Source organism: Ambystoma mexicanum, chromosome 4q, assembly GCF_040938575.1.
Source record: "Ambystoma mexicanum isolate Mex_15411 chromosome 4q, UKY_AmexF1_1, whole genome shotgun sequence".
Classification (NCBI taxonomy): Eukaryota; Metazoa; Chordata; class Amphibia; order Caudata; family Ambystomatidae; genus Ambystoma; species Ambystoma mexicanum.
This window is the reverse complement of record NC_090928.1, coordinates 1,269,143,990-1,269,162,044: the sequence shown is the minus strand read 5'-3', so window position 1 is coordinate 1,269,162,044 and position 18,055 is coordinate 1,269,143,990. Positions and strand designations below refer to the sequence as shown.

At 47.8% G+C, this 18,055-nt stretch overlaps 1 protein-coding gene across 1 annotated transcript in view; it reads left to right on the top strand.

Moving 5' to 3' along the window:
* Window positions 1-18,055, top strand: part of PTK7 (protein tyrosine kinase 7 (inactive)) — a 998,735-nt gene that overhangs the window by 566,921 nt on the left and 413,759 nt on the right. The window contains exon 6 of the mRNA XM_069608884.1: window positions 719-849. Coding sequence (XP_069464985.1) covers window positions 719-849 — 131 coding nt within the window. The remainder of the gene's footprint in view (window positions 1-718; window positions 850-18,055) is intronic.

Here is an 18,055-nt window from a genome sequence, read left to right as displayed (position 1 = left end):
GGAGCACATTATTTTTGAAGGGTTGTGGGGTGGGGCTGGTTTAGTGGGTGGGAACAAGACTATTGGCTGATGGGTGGTGCCCATTCCTGTACACATTATATGCCCGCATCAGCAAACTACTAACTTCTACAAAATGCACTGCTCTCCTGTTAAAGCCTGGGCATTCTGTCATCCGTACTCGCAGCTCTGACCTTAAACACCCCTCCCAGGCCAGACCTCCAAACAATCCTGGGCCTTTTTAAATCATTAAAGCAGGTGTGCCCGCTGGCAATGTTCCAGTGGACTTACTAATTAGCCCCGAGGTGTTCAAATAATGTAATTGAAAATGTGGGAGAATGAGCGAAAGTATCGCTGAATACAGTATATCTGAGCCGTGTGTGTGTGGGGTTACCAGCATGGATGCGGAGGTCTCGACATCTAGGCGTGCTTTCACACGACACTTTCCTGTCACAATAGTGTCCACCACCTAAGGGAGACAGCTTCAAGGAGGAGCAAGCTATTAGTCAGCAAGCAGAGAGTGATGAGCCACAGACTAGACTGCTGATCTGACTGATTTCCACTCCCCTGCTTCCTGTTGGCGAGCTGTGCCGTACCACTAGGGAACGCTGAAAGGGAATAGAGTAATGTTAAGCCATTCTAGGTCCAGGTGCTGTCTGTCCTTAAGTGTGCACCATCCAGGTCTGAATAAAACCCAGCATCTTTCTCTCCTTGCCCATAGGGTCACTGTGTTTGCCAATGGGACACTCCTCCTAACCGAAGTGAAAGCGCGCAGTGCTGGAACCTACCAATGTATCGGCAAAGGTCAGAGGGGCAAGCCAACCGTCCTGGAAGCCACCCTACGCCTCGCAGGTGAGTCTTTTTCCTTCCCCCTTGGCCTGGAATGCTGAAACGGTTGTTTCAATTGGTTGGGACGCTACCTTTGGATGGGTTATGGCGAGTGTACTTGTTTTAGGGCATGTTTTGAAGCATGAATATTTGATTCAAATGCTTACCATAGTACTTCCATTGAGTGGTTTTGTTCCAAAGGGCCCCTCATTTGTTGCTTTTAAAAATGAAGGTCCACCAGGTGTGTCTAAAATGTAATTGTTATGGTGGCTGCCCATATCGGTCACATCAATGCTATTTTCAACCTTGTTGGGTCACCACGTGAGAAGTGGAGCCTAATAGCAGGGAAGGCTCTCAACCTATCAAACCAGGCTCTTGGCATCAGGGGAGCTGATTTACTGCGAACACCTAAAGGTAGCCCTCTCTGGTATGTTGCCAACAATACCAGCAGTGTAGCCAAAGCCTAGCTGCCGAATGTTAGGACAGTTTTTCTAAAGTCCAACGAAGGGCTTCATAAAACCATATCTGCAACAGTTCAAAAACGCCACTCTTAGTATAATGCTGTACCACCTGAGAACATTTGGTAGCCCAGACAGAGCGGCCAGGCTTATCTTAGAAGGGAGAGAGGGATGTAGCTTGGTAAAAAGAAATGGTAGCATACATGTGGTCCAAAGAAACACAAACACTATGCATTGTAAAAATAAATGTTTGAGGGGATTGGGTCCTCCGACGTATTCCATAATTATGACAGGTAATGTCCACAGCTGTGCTGCTTCGGAAAATCTTTGGCGTCTGCGTCGATGCGCCGTCCCCGAGGACCTCCTCCAACGGCCGACGTCACCCGATGTGATAAGTAGGACGCACGACGCCCGTAGCCTCAGTTCCGTTTTTTCCGCTAACGTGTTCGCTTCGTGAATCTCGGTATGCCTCGACTCTTTGGAGTTTGCTGTATTCTTCTCAGTTCGTTGAACCTGTTCGTTTTTTGTGAAAACCTGTTTGTGACGATGTCTACTTCGTCTTCAACCCTGCGTCCGGGCTTCAAGAAATGCAGGGACTGTGGGTCCAAGATGTCGGTCACAGACTTGCACAATGCCTGCCTCTGGTGCCTCGGGGAGGCCCACAATACGGACGACTGCTGACTGCCAGTCGCTCTCGGCCAAGGCCTTACGGGAGCGCAAGAAGAAGCTGTTGGTAGGTCGGGTGTCTAAGCCCCGGAAGTTGAGGTCTACAGGGCTTTCAACGGATGACTCGAGAGGCGACTCTCCGTGTCATAGTTGGAAGTCCAGTGGGTCTCCTTCCAGGAGTCGGTCTCGCCACTCCTCTGCCTCTTCGAGGCATTCCCGGAAGCGCCGGCATCGGTCGCCTTCCACGTCCTCTTCCGAGGACTCCGCCTGTCGGCGGGTCGCTTATCCCACCATGCAAGCGACACCGGAGGAATGGGCTTCCTTCGGGAAGCAGATGTTAGCGATTCTTGAATCGCAGGGCACCGGTCCGTCCGCGCTTCCGAGTGTGGTCGGTTGGCACCGGTCGAGAGACACCGCTCGTACGCCTTCGGGATCGGGTGGTTGGCACGGCTTGCGGGATAGGTCCCGCTCGGACAAGGGTTGCCCTTCTCGCCATGCCCGTTCCAGGTCCCGGTCCTCGACGCTCTCGAGACCGCGTGATCCTGTGCCGTCTTCGAGGACCTAGGTCGTCAAGAGACACGCTCGGAGATCCGGCTTCAATGCCTGTGTCAACGCAGTCAATGCTGGCAGCGCTGCAGATGACGTCAACGCCGATTCTCTCGGCACCGACTCGTTCAGCGCCCTCGACACCTTTCGAGGCGGTGGTGTCAGAGGGGCCCCGTGGCACAGGGTTAGCCCCTAGAAAGGCTCTGGCTAGGGTCAGGCATTGCTTTGGTCCCCAGGTGTCTTCCTCTCACCGCCTGGAGTACATTTCAGAGGGTGATGAAGGCTCTGATGAAGGCTTGGTTCCGGTTACGGTACCAGATGACTTTCTCTCAGGCCATAGCCAGTTTGATGACCTGAGTCAGTCACTGCATGATGCCAGTGGACTGGACACCTCTCCGGAGGTGGAATTTTGTAGGCCGGAGCCTGGCACTCATGCCGATTCTTCATACCGGCGCGTTATGTCTCGGGTCACCGAGTACTTGGGATGGTCGGCTCCCCCAGGGGAGTTCGTTCAGGATGATCTCACAGACATCTTTGACCCCCCCCCCCGCCCACTGACCCGGTACTGCCGTTTCATATGGCTCTGCAGAGAAGGGTGGCGGCGGCTTGGACTGCTCCGGAGTCTCTCCCGGCAGTGGGCAAGTCTTTGTAGCTAAAATACTGTCCAGCCAGTAGCGACCTCTGCTACTTGTCCAGGCACCCCACTCCGGAGTGTTTGGTGGTGCAGGCGGCTATGGCCCCGGCAAAGCAGGCGTCGTATCCTACCATCCCTCCGGATAGGGACGACAAACGTTTTGACGGCTGGGCGAAGAAAGTGTTTTCTTCAGGGAGTATGGCGCTTCAGGCGACCAACTCCATATGTGCCTTATCTCGTTTCACACACACTCTGTGGAACTGTTGCATTAGCGGCTGAACATATTCCCGAAGAGGACAAACGGGATGGTTTCCTTGCTATGGTTCAGGATGGCAAGGATGCCATGTGTGAGGCCGTTCAGTCGGGTTTGGACATGGCAGATTGTGTCAGCCGGTCCATGGCGGCAAGCACCGTAATACGCAGGTTTGCGTGGTTGCGGAAGTCTGGGTTCGCTCCTGATGTGCATTCCCGGCTCCTCAACATGCCCTTTGACGGTGAACCACTTTTTGGCAGCAAGGCTGACGAGAGCCTTGAGAGGTTGCAGATCTCGAAAGCTGCAGCAAAGTCGTTGGGCGCTGCAGTTCGACAACCTCCGCCTTTTCGTCCTAGGGGACAACAATGGAGGGGACGTTCCTTTCACGATTACTCGTCCTTCAGTAAAGCAAAAGTAGCTGTCAGTCAAAGAGGCCACCGTAAGAGAGCCAGAGGTGGAAAACAAGGTACTCGAGGTGCCAAGGCCGCTCGGGCAGTTGCCTCTTTGCCCTCAGGCAACGCAGCAGCCGCTTCAGCACAGTCATGAGGCCAGGTCCCATGGTTCGCTGGTTGGGGGAGGGCTGGTGCAGCATCTTGTAGAGTGGCGTGCCATTACTTCAGATGTGTGGGTTCTGGAGATCATAACCCACGGCTAGTGTCTTCCTTTTCGACAGAGGCCTCACGACAATCCACCTGGGAACCTCTTTGAAGAGTCCGGATCCGCTCCTTGCGTAGGAAATTCAAGCCCTGCTGGAGAAAGGCGCCATAGAACTGGTGCCTGTAGCGGAGAGGAACAAGGGATGGTATTCCCCTTATTTTTTTATTTCGAAGAAAGACGGGGGGATTGAGACCCATCATGGACTTGCGCGGTTTGAACAAACTCCTCAGGTAGGACAAGTTCAAGATGGTTACTCTCTCTCAAGTCCTCCAGGCCCTTCAACTTCAGGATTGGTTGGTGTCTCTCGACCTCAAGGACGCTTACTTCCATGTGCCGATCCATCCGAAGCACAAGAAGTACCCGAGGTTCGCGGTTGGCGACTCGCACTTTCAGTTTCGGGTCCTGCCGTTCGGATTGACCTCCGCCCGAGGGTTTTCATCAAGCTCATGGTGGTGGTGGCAGCGCATCTCAGGAAAGGGGGATTCACATCTACCCCTACCTGGACGATTGGTTGAACAGGGGGAGCTCTCCCGAGCAAGTCCTGGATCATCTGTCCGTCACCTGCCACTCCCTTCACAAGCTGGGCTTCTCCATCAATTTAAAGAAGTCCCATTTGATGCCAACACAGCGGCTCCAGTACATCAAAGCAGTGCTCGACACATCCCTGGGGCTGTGTTTTCCTCCCCAGGTGAGGGCTCTTCACATTCAGCAGATGGTGCACAAGTTTCATCTTGCCCAGACTCTCCCAGCATCCGAGTTCTTGAGACTGCTCGGCCTCATGGCATCCTGCATTCTTCTGGTGCCAGAGGCCAGGTTGCGGATGAGATCTTTGCAATGGGCACTCAAGCTCCAGTGGTCTCAGTCCTCCGGCAGGTTGTCGGACCCTGTTCAGGTGCTGCCCTCGGTTGCCCAGGACCTTCTGTGGTGGGCCGTCAAAGGCAATCTGATGAAGGGGGCCCCATTTTGGCTGCCCTGGCCGGAGGTGACGATCGTGACGGACGCATCCCTCACGGGATGGGGAGCTCATGCCAACGAGTTGAGTCAGTGGTCGTTGGTCTCCGACGGAGTCCAGACTCCATATCAATTTGTTGGAGCTGAGGGCCGTCAGGCTAGCCCTGAAGGCTTTTCTGTCGTCTGTGCGGGGGAAGAATGTCCTGATTCTAACGGACAACACAGTGGCCATGCACTACCTCAAAAAAAAGGGGGGGCATGGTCACTTCCTCTGCAGGGAGGTGATGCAGTTCGAGTTCTGGGCCATACAGCAGGAAGTTTCGATCTCGGCTGTTCATCTGGCCAGAGACGAAAACGAGACGGCGGAGGCTCTGAACAGGCAGAGCGCGATCTCTCACAAGTGGGAGCTGGCTCAGGAGATTCTCTTGGAGATCTTCACCCTTTAGGGGACCCCTCAAGTGGATCTCTTCGCCTCCAGTGTCAACCGGAAGTGCGAAAGGTTCTGCTCGTGGGAATTTCCTCCAAAAGGAGCCTTAGGAGACGCATTCGTGGTGGAGTGGTCATTCCCACTCCTGTACGCGTTTCCTCCAGTCCCCGTCATCCCGCAAGTACTGCGGAGGTTACGGAGGTTCGGTTCCCCGATGATACTCATTGCTCCGGCGTGGGCCCAGAGGACGTGGTACCCGGACCTTCTCGACTTGTCCATCTGCCCTCCACGTCGTCTTCCCTACCGAGACGATCTGCTCTCACGGGAGGGGGGTCAGGTTCTCCATCCAGAGGTCAGATCCCTCAACCTTCATGCTTGGCTTCTGAAAGGTTGAGGTATAAGGATTGGGACCTCCCTGAAGACGTGATGGAGGTGTTGCTCTCGGCCAGGCTGCCGGCAACAAAGTCTCTGTGCCGTTGGAGAAAGTTCTGCAACTGGTGCAGAGTTAAGAATGTGGATCCTTTTAAGTGTGACATTCCCATGCTTCTGTCTTTTTTGCTTTCCTTGTCCCACAGGGGCTTGCAAGTGGGGACCATTAAAGGTTACCTGGCGGTGCTGTCCATATTTAAGTGCTCGTCTGAAGAATGTTCCTATTTTAAGATTCCTTTAATTTCTCAGTTTTTGAAAGGGCTCACTAATGTTTCCCTCTACCTTTTCTGGTGCCCGATTGGGATTTGTACCTTGTTCTTAAGTTTCTTATGGGTGCTCTGTTTGAGCCTTTGCATTCTTGCCCTTTGAGACTGTTAACTCTGAAAACTGTATTTTTAGTTGCGGTCACTTCCGCTCGCAGAATGAGTGAGTTACAGGCACTTTCAGTTAAGCCACCCTTCACTGTGTTTCATAAGGACAGGGTTTTCCTTAGAGTTTGTCCTTCCTTTCTTCTGAAGGTGGTTTCAGAATTTCATTTCAGCCAGAAGGTTGTTCTTCCGGCGTTCTATCCTCCTCCACATCCTGGTAAGGATGAGGAGTGGCTCCATAGGCTTGATGCTAGGAGAGCGTTGAGCTTTTATATTTCGCGCATGTCCCGGGTCAGAGTGGACGATCAACTTTTCATTGGTTATGCTGGAAAGCGTTTGGGACAAGCTGTGATGAAACACTGTCTCGTTGGATTATTTTAGCTATCTCAGAGTCTTACCGCTTGGCGGGTAAGAACCCTCCGGCTAGCTTGCGGGCCCATTCTACCAGGGTAGTGGTTGCGTCTACTGCTCTGCATAGGGGTGTTCCTATTCGTGATGCAGCCACCTGGGCTTAGGTACATACTTTTGTACGTCACTGTTAGGGAGAATTCTCTGTTTAGGCTGAATTTCCTAACCTAGTGAGTCCCCCAGCAGCTTTGCTGGATTTTTGGGGTTTATTATTTTCTCCTGCCAAGAGTGAGCCTCTTTTACCCTCACTCTTGGGCATGATTTGGGAGTGTTTCTTTGAATCTAGATGTGTTTAATGGGCTATGGGGTCTTTTACTCCATAGGGCTTCATGTGTTTTTACTATGTGTGTTACACAGCACCCTCAGTGCAGTGACACAGGGGTGTCATAGTGACCCCCCAGTATAGACTCCATACCCTGGGACTGACTACTGTCTCCCAGGGCATGTAAAGTCACCATTGACTTTACTAGTCTTAAATTCTGAACAGAACCAGTACAAACCGTCATATTGTGGACGTTACTGGCTGGGGCAATTCAATTGCCCCAGGGTCTGTTAGTCGAGGGGGCACGTCTCCGTCCCACCTGATCGAGTTTTGGCTGGTGGCAGTGGATACTATTTTTTATATTCAACCGCAAATATTTTCCTATGGGATTGCCCATTGTTTTAGGCTACTATCTTTATTTAATTATTTACGGTAGCCTCGAACATACCGCCGGTTTATTTAATTAATATTAATTCTCCGGTTGGTATTTTTTGCCAAAACTTGATTCTAAAATGGCGTTTGTGTTCTCTTCCATGACTCCAACCCAAGTCGAACCCTTTGTTCCACTTTTTGGCAGGCTTCTCCACAGAAGCCCTCCGAAGTGGTGCCACTCTGTCTGGGGTACTTAGGAGGGGTGGAGGGGAATTTAGGCACCCTGGACTGAGTTGCCTAGGCAACTCAAGTCGCACTCCATCCTGATTGGCCCAAGTGGTGAGCCGGCTGGCTCACCACTTAGCATGTTTGAGTGACAGCTAGGCTGAGTGAATGGGGGTTTGCTGCATAAAAGCAGGGCTTTGGGGACTGGAACTTCAGAAGTCGCCACAGGACCTAAGAATCCAACGAGGGAGAAGCTGAGCCGACCTGCCACGTCACCACCACCGGTGGAGCCCTGCTGGACAGTTTCACCACTTTTCCCCAACAACCGAGGAGATCTCCCGCCGGAGTCTCTTCCTTTGACTGGTGGGGATAACCAGTTTCACTGTCTTTTCGCCTTCCCGACGTACCTCGTGGCCGCCTTGCCTGTGCCAAGCACCCCGGCAACCGGGATGCCACGTTTTACCATGGCCGTGAAACAAAGGTACACCTTTAACTGGAAAACTCTGCGGCTGGTTTCTTCCCTGGTAGTGCAACGACCTTCATCTTTCCTCAAAGTCGAGATCTTCTCTTCCCCTGGACGACAACGCAACTTGCACCCACTACCAGGAACAACTGCCACCGCTGGAGGATCCTTCCCACTTAAGGTACAGTGTCCCGCCTGGCTTCCCTTGCTACCGACTGTACGGGGTAGATTTAGCCCCCGGCTTTCGAACCTGGGTTAGCCTGGGACACCCTGGCTGAACTTTCCTAAGCCTCTCTAAACTCTTTTTGAGCTCTCTGCAAGACTTTCTAAGCCTAGAGTAACTGTGATCTTGGGCGCATTTGTGCTCTGCTCTCTCTAAGAGTGGGCCCAGCCTGTGGACTTTGGTTCACCGGTGACTTTTGCTCTTCTGCCTTGCTAAGTGTTCCTGAACCTTAGAGTGGTGTACATTTCCATATTCTGTCTTTTTCCCTCCCTTTCTCACAAACTTATTGGAGTGCAATCTAGTTAAGCGCTCACCTCTGTATGAAAATAAGTGGTGTTTTACTGTGACTTATCTGATAAGGAGAAAGGGGTGTACATATTACAATAGTAACTGTGTTTAGAATATTTTACAACAAGAGTGCTGGAATGTTTCAAACAGTGTGTTTTTAAATAAATAATTATATACTTTGATACCAAAGCTCTGGTCAGTGTTTGCGTGTATTGTTGTATCTGAGTGCCTATTGTGTATACTTTGCATACTGCCTAACTCTACTTGAGGGAAGTCTGACTGCTCAGCCAAAGCTACCAGGTAAATCTGGGTGGTGCGGACTGCTACCAAGTGGGTTTACTGCCAACACCTGTAGTCTTAAATCTTTTGCAGTGGTCCCTAAGGGAACTGCACAGGTTTCTGCCTAACGGTCACTACTCCCTCGATTCCATCCGAGGGCAGGATCTGGCCTTTGGCAAGGCCGTCCTTTATTCTGCAATTTGATTGGGCTTGCTAAATTTGTGTTCTAAATTATTTTCCCACCTCCTTGCTTGGTACTGCTTTGGGAGTCTGTCATAGATATGGAATATGTTGGAGGACCAAATCCCCTCGAAGAACAAGTTACTTTCTTACCTGGTAACGTTCTTTCGATGGGATGGTCCGACAAAGTATTGCATATCGCTCCCTCCCTACCTTCCCCGCTGCAGAATTTCTTTTGCGATTGCAGCTTGCGTTCTGCAAGGCCTTGTGTGTCTGTCTGGCAGAAAACTGGTGTCACACGTTCTGGGGGAAAAAACTACAACTGAGGCTACGGGCGTTGTGCGTCCTACTTATCACATCGGTTGACGTCGGCCTTCGGAGGAGGTCCTTGGGGACGGTGCATTGACGACGCAGATGCCGACTATTTTCCAAAGCAGCACAGCTGTGGACATTACCTGTCATAGATATGGAATACGTCGTCGGACCATCCCATCGAAAAAACGTTACCAAGTAAGAAAGTAACTTGTTCTTCTATTTAAATACCAGTAGGCCAAGATAAATCTTATGTGAGTAAGTACTATAACATATCATTTAAACACAATAATAAAAGCATAAGCAAAACCTTTTCAGGTGACCGATTAAATAAGTGACTTGCACCCACAATTAGCATAGTAACATTTAGTTTTATAGTCAATCTATTTTAGAAGAGCCCTAGAGCAGTTGAGGGAAAGCACAACCCAGTATTAGTTTTAGAAGAGCAGCAGCTATTCAAGGTCAGTATAACCTATTGGTACATAACTTTTACACGATTACTAATTCAGGAATAGATGGTTGGACCAGTGATACCTTTCAGAAGTGTATTTTACAATTCTAACGTAAATCAGAACTCTAGCTGACGTTTAACGAAGGCAATCAGCAATTCAAGGTAAGTAAGGACCATATACTTTACAGACCATGCTATAAGCAACTCCAATCCGGTGCAACTCCAACTCGAGAATGCGGTGCAAGAATATTACTTCTCCACTAGTCTCTCACTTCTTGGCCAACCACCACACACCTGATGACATTCTTTGGTGGGTTTTGGACCGGATAAATACTGGTCAGAACATACAGACCAGACTGCTGCAACTTGAAAAGAGATGGATCTATAGACTAGACTCCCTGGAACACGGACTCAACGAACAATCTCCTTTTTAATATTCCTTCTCCCTGTCTATTCTCTCATTACACACCTTTGGCCACACCACAGCTTTGCATTAATTTACATCACCTTCTGAGATGAACCGTCTTACTCTTCCCCCCTTCCCCTCTTGTACCTCCTTTCACTCTCACACTTAGAGCTTCGCCGGGTGCACTTTCCTTGGCAGGCACCCCACGTATCAAACCTTTCTTTCTGACGCTATACTCACTTGAGAATGACTATTTCATGCGTCCACGTCACGCATTCCCTTTATTTCCCAAAACTTGGATTCCTAGGCACAGACATCTGTCTTCCGTGTGTTCACAGGGACACACAGAACACTTATGCTGTTCCCTTCGATTTTCTGTTCGGCACCTCGCCAAACGGGACAGACGGGTCTCTAAGACCACACTGTGTTCAGCAGTCTTCTAGCCACAGCGGTCGTCTACCCATTCCCACTTACGCTTCTCGCCGGCTCAGGCCCTCGTACACGGGCAAAGAATCCTCCCTTGCTACTCTCGGGGGCTGTAGACAACTGGAACAGACAATCAATCACCTGTTTCCCAGGTTACCAGCATTTTTGGCAACCAGCTTCGGCTCCACCGAACGACACTCCCCCCGGCCTCCGACCAGCCTATTGGTCTGACGCAGCACACACACCCCCCGTCACTCGATTTGGTCTTGGCTTCCCATTGGACATCTCATTTCCTGGAGGCACTTTTCCCTCCACGTCGAGACCTGACGTATAGTCTGGTTGCTCTGACAACCGCTACCTTGCCTCTACTTTACAGCTCCAGCCTGCACTCGTGCTGCCGGCGTCAGCGAGGGTTGACATGCAGGGACGAGTCTGCTCTCCCTCACTTCGTGTGAATGCCATCGAACCTGACACATCCTGTTTACCCTGCACAGGTAACGTGGGTCTCATTACACGGTTCGGGTGGGGTTCTCTCCCCCCCCTTTTTTTGTGCAACAGTTGCACCCATTCATATCATATTGGGCACTATCCATTTGGCCCCATTTCTATAGAATCTTGATAACTCCCTCCCTCCTTGTTTTACTGTCTCGCCCTCTCACACAGCCACGCACCCAGGGATCCCCACTTAGAGATGCACTGCCAGAGGCTGCTCCCAAGTGGACATCTGTTCTTCTGGGTTCTGCTCCCCCAGATTTTCTGTCTTCTCTACGTCAGACCGCCTTGACCAGACACCCTTGCAGGTAATTATTCACGTGCCTTTTGTGTTTCCAAGGACAGGATAACACTTATTACTTCTGATGCCTTCCCCTTTCTTTTCTATTTCTTTTTTAAATATGGTCATATTTTCGTTCCAGGTCTCAGCCGGTCCACCGGACCTATGATGAGAATCTATGAACCTCACGAACATCTTCGAAATTTTTGTGATCCAAAATAAATACCCATCCTCACGTGTTCTATAGAGACACACTTACCACAATAACAGCCTTCCAGAATTACTCTCATTTGATCGAAGCCTTTGTGGTGAGTGCCCTTTTAGTTTGCCATATCTTATCTCTTTCGAAAACCCCACCCCCACACATGTGTGCCGCCGGGCCGACAGGTCTGCACGGAGACCCTTGCATTGCGCTTCCAAAGGGGACCCAATACCATTATCTTTTTATGTTTTCAGGAGGGGCTGGTCCATCAGCACTATCTGAGGACTCCCTACTTTTGTAAACATGTAGACCTGGTAATGTGAGACACACGGCAGACAAGACTAATGTCCTCTGCTCTGCCCCCATTCTAGCATGACACTCTAGCCTGCATGCAGATTTTGATGTATAATTTGTTACCTTTCACTTATTCTTATAACTTTGTATAACACTTTTATATCCTGTCTTTTTCTCTTCATTTAACTGGCTCTCCCCCTTTTCATAATCACAGGGTCCTGCTATTTATTGCCCTGATGAAGGCGGAGTATTCTCTTCAGATATGAAGATCATTATTCTTTTGATTCTGTACCGCTGAAACGCATTGTTAACCAGAGGGGATACAAGGTCCATTACACAACACTGTGACATCCAGGATCTTTTCCTTTTTGCAACCATCAATCGATGGACAAGGATACTTTTTTTACAAGCTCCTTTTTTGTTAATCTGTTTCCCTTACTTCATCCCCCTGATGCGTAGGCAGACCCAATCCCAATATATAATAATTTTTGACTTTGGGATATAAAAACAACTCATTTATTTGTTTCACAACAACAAGGGGCATTTGTTTTCCTTATGATTTCCTAGCAAGAACACAGTTTATCATTAATACAATTGTTTTCTCAATTCAAAACTTTCACTTGTTTAGATTTCATTTGTACTCCAAAGGTGACTAAGAACAAATTTATGTTAACGTTCTCCACTAAGTGTTCTTATTTTCTTAATGACTCTATACCCAATAATTGTATGTACCATTTATGTTTTTACATGCTAGACTTCACCATGTATGTTATTTTTGTTTCTTTGATATAAAGCTTTTACTTTGTAATTTCCATAATGTTTGTCTCATTTTGAAGGAGTGACTTTACTTTTTACCGCATGTAATAACTATAAATTACACTAGCTATACAGGTTTTGGACCGGATGAATAATTCTAATTCATTTATACCCCATATGGGCCAACCCTTGATACACCAGGACCTTGTTTTGTTGTAAATACAGATGTTTTTTGACCCCCCTGGTGTGTCACTCCTGGGTCAGACCACTGCTGCTAGATTGTGGCACTCTTCTCTGTACATACAAGCAACTCCAAGACAAGTATGAACTCAAAGACTGTTTTAGAAATGCACTAAGCATATCGGGGAAAGAAAAAACCAATAGTACACTTTAAGAAGAACTCGGTTATTCAAGGTTAGATAAACCTTATTAGTAAGCTTTTACACTCATTCACTTTAAGAATAATAAAGCAGTACCAACACAATTACTTTTAAGGAGAGTGGAACACTAAACAATTGAGATACTTTTTAAAGGAGCAACCAGGCAACTTTAAGGTAAGTAACAACTTTTGTTAAACTTTGTAACTTATTATTTTCCAGAGACCAACACCAACTCATTTACAAGTAATTACTTTTACATGTATTACTCTTTTCAAGACAGAAGGCTTATAGTTTGTAGTCCTTCCCTATTCTAAGCATGAGTGATCTCAGAAGCAGAAAAGGGACCTTAGTGGTCCTGGAGCCAGCTGTAGGCAGGTCAGGATAGGGTTAATTTGCAGGAAAGAGTTCCTGACGAGATCTTTTTAAACCAGTAGGTATTCACTTTAGAATTAGTTGCAAGTGTTTAGGGACTTCACAGAAAACAACCTTTATGCGTTCCAGCATTAGGCCTGGGCAAGTGGTATGGGCAAACTCCCAACCACACATCACCCCCTCGGCCTCACAGGATTCACACAAGACTTAAGGTAAGTATTACCCAAGCCAACACAGTACCTAAGTAGAAAAGTGCTTCGTAGTGGATACCTTCAGGATGCAGCAGCACAGGACCTGGCCCCTGAATTCTTGGTCTGGAGACGGCTCTGTGGATTTGGTGCCCTTTTTACAGGAGCCAGATGAATGAAAATTGCTGGTCAGATTCTCTTCACTCTCTCGGGCCTGCATTCTGGTGAAAGGACGTCAGGCATTCGAATCGTCTCTCTGCAGGTCCTGAAGGAGTTCATCAAAGTTTTGGATTGGAATCGGACTTCGGAAGACCATGGACTGTACACTGGCTCAAGGTCGCAGGGTATTGGCAGTTTGCAGCCCAGCAAGGTCGCACCACATCATGACATGGCTCAAAATGCAGGTCTTCTTGAGACTAGTAGATCTCACCAGACTCTGGGTAGAAGTCGTCGCATTCGGGACCCCCAGGTCGATTGGATGGAAGCGTTGCATCAGGCACTGATTACACAGCATCCTCTCTGGTAATTGCTACAGATGTCTTTTCTTCATCTTCCTCTTCAGATTCAGCTACAGTGGTCAACTCGTAAACCGCTTCAAGGTTCAGAGTATTTATTGGGAACCACAGCACAGATTCTGAAAACTCTCCCTGCAGTTTACAGAAGGGGATGGTATGGCTGTCCAATCAGGACAGCCAGCCCCCCCTCCCCCTTTGGGAATTGGTTCCTTTCAAGCGAGGTGAAAGACCAAGGGCTGCAGAGTTTTGGACTCCTCCCTCGCTTCCTGCTTTCTCAGACACTCTGGGAACTTGACAGGGAATACAAAGGTTTCCCGCCAGAGGAAAAACTTCAACCAAGGTCGTTCCCGCTTAGAATGGCAGAAGACATAGGAAACAACAAGCAAACGAGAAATGGCGAAAAAAGGAGCCACCCACCATTCTAGCAGAATGGTGACACTTGTGTGCATTACCATGGCTGATTTGACAGCCTGCGAGTAAACAAGACTAAAAGCGAACAGCGAATAATGTTTATTCAGATAGTTACTCCTCATCTTGGGGACATTAAATCGATTTAGTGTGATGGTTGGGTCATGGATCACACCACAAGATGGCAATCTAGTTGATGTAAAGCAAATTATTAATAGTAAGTGTAAGGATCCAAGTCAATTCTTTTCCAGCTATAGCAAACCTCTGAGGAGGTCAGCCCAGATCTGTATTCAAGCCCCTGGGTCAAGAGGCAGATCTAAGCATTGAGTGCCGAATTGAAATAGTCCACATCTGCGAGTCAGATTGTTCAGCAGAAAATAAAGATTTCTTATGAGTAAGGACTGTCTCACCAGAATGTAGAAATGGCTTGCCAATTTTAAAATATTTGGAATATTCCAGCCAGCCTTACAGATAGGGGTTTATCTGCCAGTTTTACTCCATAAAGATGGGCAGATGGTCCCAAAAAATAAAGTTGGGGTGTAAAAATACCCTCAACAAAAATTTGGAAAGGGAGATATAGTGCTGGTCCCCCTGCTTTTCACCCATGCAGCTCCTTGAATGTGTTTGAAATAGTAGTACACATAGTGCCAGAAACTAACTTTTATTGCCTCATCTGAAGAGGTAAACCTGCCAACTCAGTTATATTAAGTACTTCTGAATACTAAGAACAAACTACCCTTATTGTACTTGACCTTTACAAAAAATCATAAAAAGATTACAAATGAATGACTAAGAAATGCATTAACAGCGAAATAAAATGAAAGCTGTACCCTCTACGTCTATTTTTGTCTGCATTCTCAATTTCATGAGTACTACTACATCCAGAATGTATTTGTATGTGACGTGACAGAATAAATCTAGGCCTACTGCATTCAATAAGTAGACCCCAGTACCACAGACATCATGGCACACCCCCTCTGTATCATGTATTCGGCCACAGCTCTGACGCTCTTAGGGCCGTCCCTCTAGTTACAAATCACCTCCTGTCTCGACTTTTGGAGGTCATTAAAGACTTCTGCTTTATTACATGTGTCCTTTCGTTCATCTTTTTGCAACTTTCCCTCCATTGTTTTCTATGGAACCCCATTCTTTTTTCTTTGTTTTTGAGCCCTGACTTTTTGAGGGGAAGTAAAGCCTTCAGCTTAACTCTCCATGCCTTTTACTCATTTGTTATGGGGGAGCTGATCAGTACTGGAAACAGGTTTCCCTTTTTGAATTCTTGTACTTTATATACAAAAATAAAAAAAAAAAAAAAAAAATAATCTATATTAGATTTTTACAAAAGGAGTTCTCATGGTTTCGTGCACCTGACCGAAGAAAAAGAAATATTGAAATGTTGAGAGTTGCACACCCATAAGTGTTTAAAACAATATTCTTAGTGTTACACCATCCAAAATGAATGAGAGTTCGATGGCTTTACTAGCTAGATGTCAGAGATATGAGAGAGATGGGTAAACTTTTCCATGGTGATATTTAGTAGTTTTGCCGTCGGGGTTAGCCATCTGGTTTGGGCTCCTGTGATTAGGCGATTCCACCACATGTCTTCGTCATTAATGAAGGAGTTTGCGAACAAGGGACCAAAGAAGGCGTCCCTTTCTTGTGCAAGCGCTGGACAGGCCATCAGGAGATGTCTTATGGATTCTGTATTTTCAGAGTTTTTACAGAGGCGACATGATTTCTCCTTGGTGTTAGCTCGGATGGCTAAAATTTCTTCTTGTACTTTATAACATCTTACAAAAGTATCCACATTGTACTCCATTGTATCACCCTATGTTTTTACACTTTTTTTTATGTGCCTAAAGACGTGCTGGTGGCAGCAGTTAAATTTGTACTGTTGCATAATTTTTAGTGTGCGCATTCAGCGTATGGCTACTAAACGTGACTAGTGCCCTAAAAGGGCTTTGCCACAGGGTCTTTCGCTAGTTCTTTGGCTATATTGTAGTTTGGCCTTCTTCCTGCCTTCCCAGGTCACTATAGGTCATTATAGGGTCATGAATGAAGCATCATTTATACAGCACAAAATAAGGCCCTGAGGGTCTAGCCGCTAAAAGAAACCGCATAGATTCAGGGTGCGTCTTAAGCACTTTATGAAAGCTCAGGAGATACGCAGTCTCCCGAAGCTGAATTGGGACCGCATTACATAACAATGGAGCAAGGACAGAGAATAACCTCTGAGAAACGTGAAAGTGTCTCACCCGCTAGTCCCCGCGGATCTGTCATCCAGGTGGTCAGGACACGGCCTACGCTTTTGGATCCAGTTCTTGGGGGGTGGACCAGGTCGAGAGGATCACCTGGATGAGGGGTTTTCGGGGAGTGGAAATGGGACACCGGATGGTGAGACATGGTATCCCATTCCCTGTAATACCTGTACCCCATCCTACTAGGTAGGATACTTTAAGAACTGAACATCCCCACCCATTTTCCAACACAAATGCTTTTTCAAGGACAGCTTGCTATGAGAGTAAACAAACCATCACCCGAGCCATATACCTGACTTGTCCCAATACAATGGTCCGGCAGGGTCAGGCAATTACTGATCATTACACACACCTGACTTCCATCACACTTCCCCACACGGATAAAAGGCAGAGCACAAAAGCACAATCTGAGCAAGGCAAAGCGCACAAGGAAGCAGTCGTTCCTAGATGGCAGTTTAATACAAGGCGAAAGATGGAAAGATCGAAGAGGATTGCAAGGAGGGAAGGGCCCTGAACCTTTTCACCGAAAGACTGTATTTTTCATGAGCCTTCAAGACTAGGAGATGTAAGACCTGGATTCAAAGCTGAAGAAACCTGCATTGTGTGTCAGAGGCACCAGGGGCTCTCCTGTGTCGATAGTCAAGGCGGGGAGAATAGTTTGCCGCAGAGATACTGTCCTTGGCTCCTACAACAAAGCAGCACCAGTGAAGTCAGCACAGCCAGTGAGTTGGGGAGACTGATACCAGGTCGGTCTGTGTGGAAACCAAGGTTGCAAGTGGCAACATTGCACAAAGAAAATTGAAGAGAACAGTGTATGAAGCATATGTGGCAAGCGACGGAAATATCGTTAAAACAGCAGACGAGGGACTGAACTTTGAAGCTAAGATACAATACCGTAGACCGTGGTCTGGCATCACATGGGTGCTCATTCGAAAGTCTGTTGGGTATCCAACTAAAAGGTGACTAATGTTAAAACAAAAGGACTTGTGAAATCGAAGTGGTCCTGCAATGGGTCAAGTCAAACCCTGTGCACATTTGAAAGTCTTCGATACTTGAAGTAAATTGAAATTGGCCCAAGCCCGGCCGAGGGAGACTAATTGTGTTAAAAAGGGATCTGAGCCTGACTGAGAGGGTGGTCTGGGGTGGTACGTGAGTCCGACAAAGAATATCCTCCCAACATTGTGTTAAAGGGATCTGGCCCGGTTGAGGGGATCTGGTGTGAATAGTTAATCACCCAAAGTGAATACTTGTGAAAATCTAAAGAGGAAAAGAACTTGTTTATTTGGTTCCGTCGGCCCTCTAAGTGAAGAGACTTTGAGAAGCAAGGAGACTTACGCACCGAAGGCCCTAAGGCTAATGATTGAACTGCATCCTCGTGCTAAAGAAGCCAAAGACTGTGCT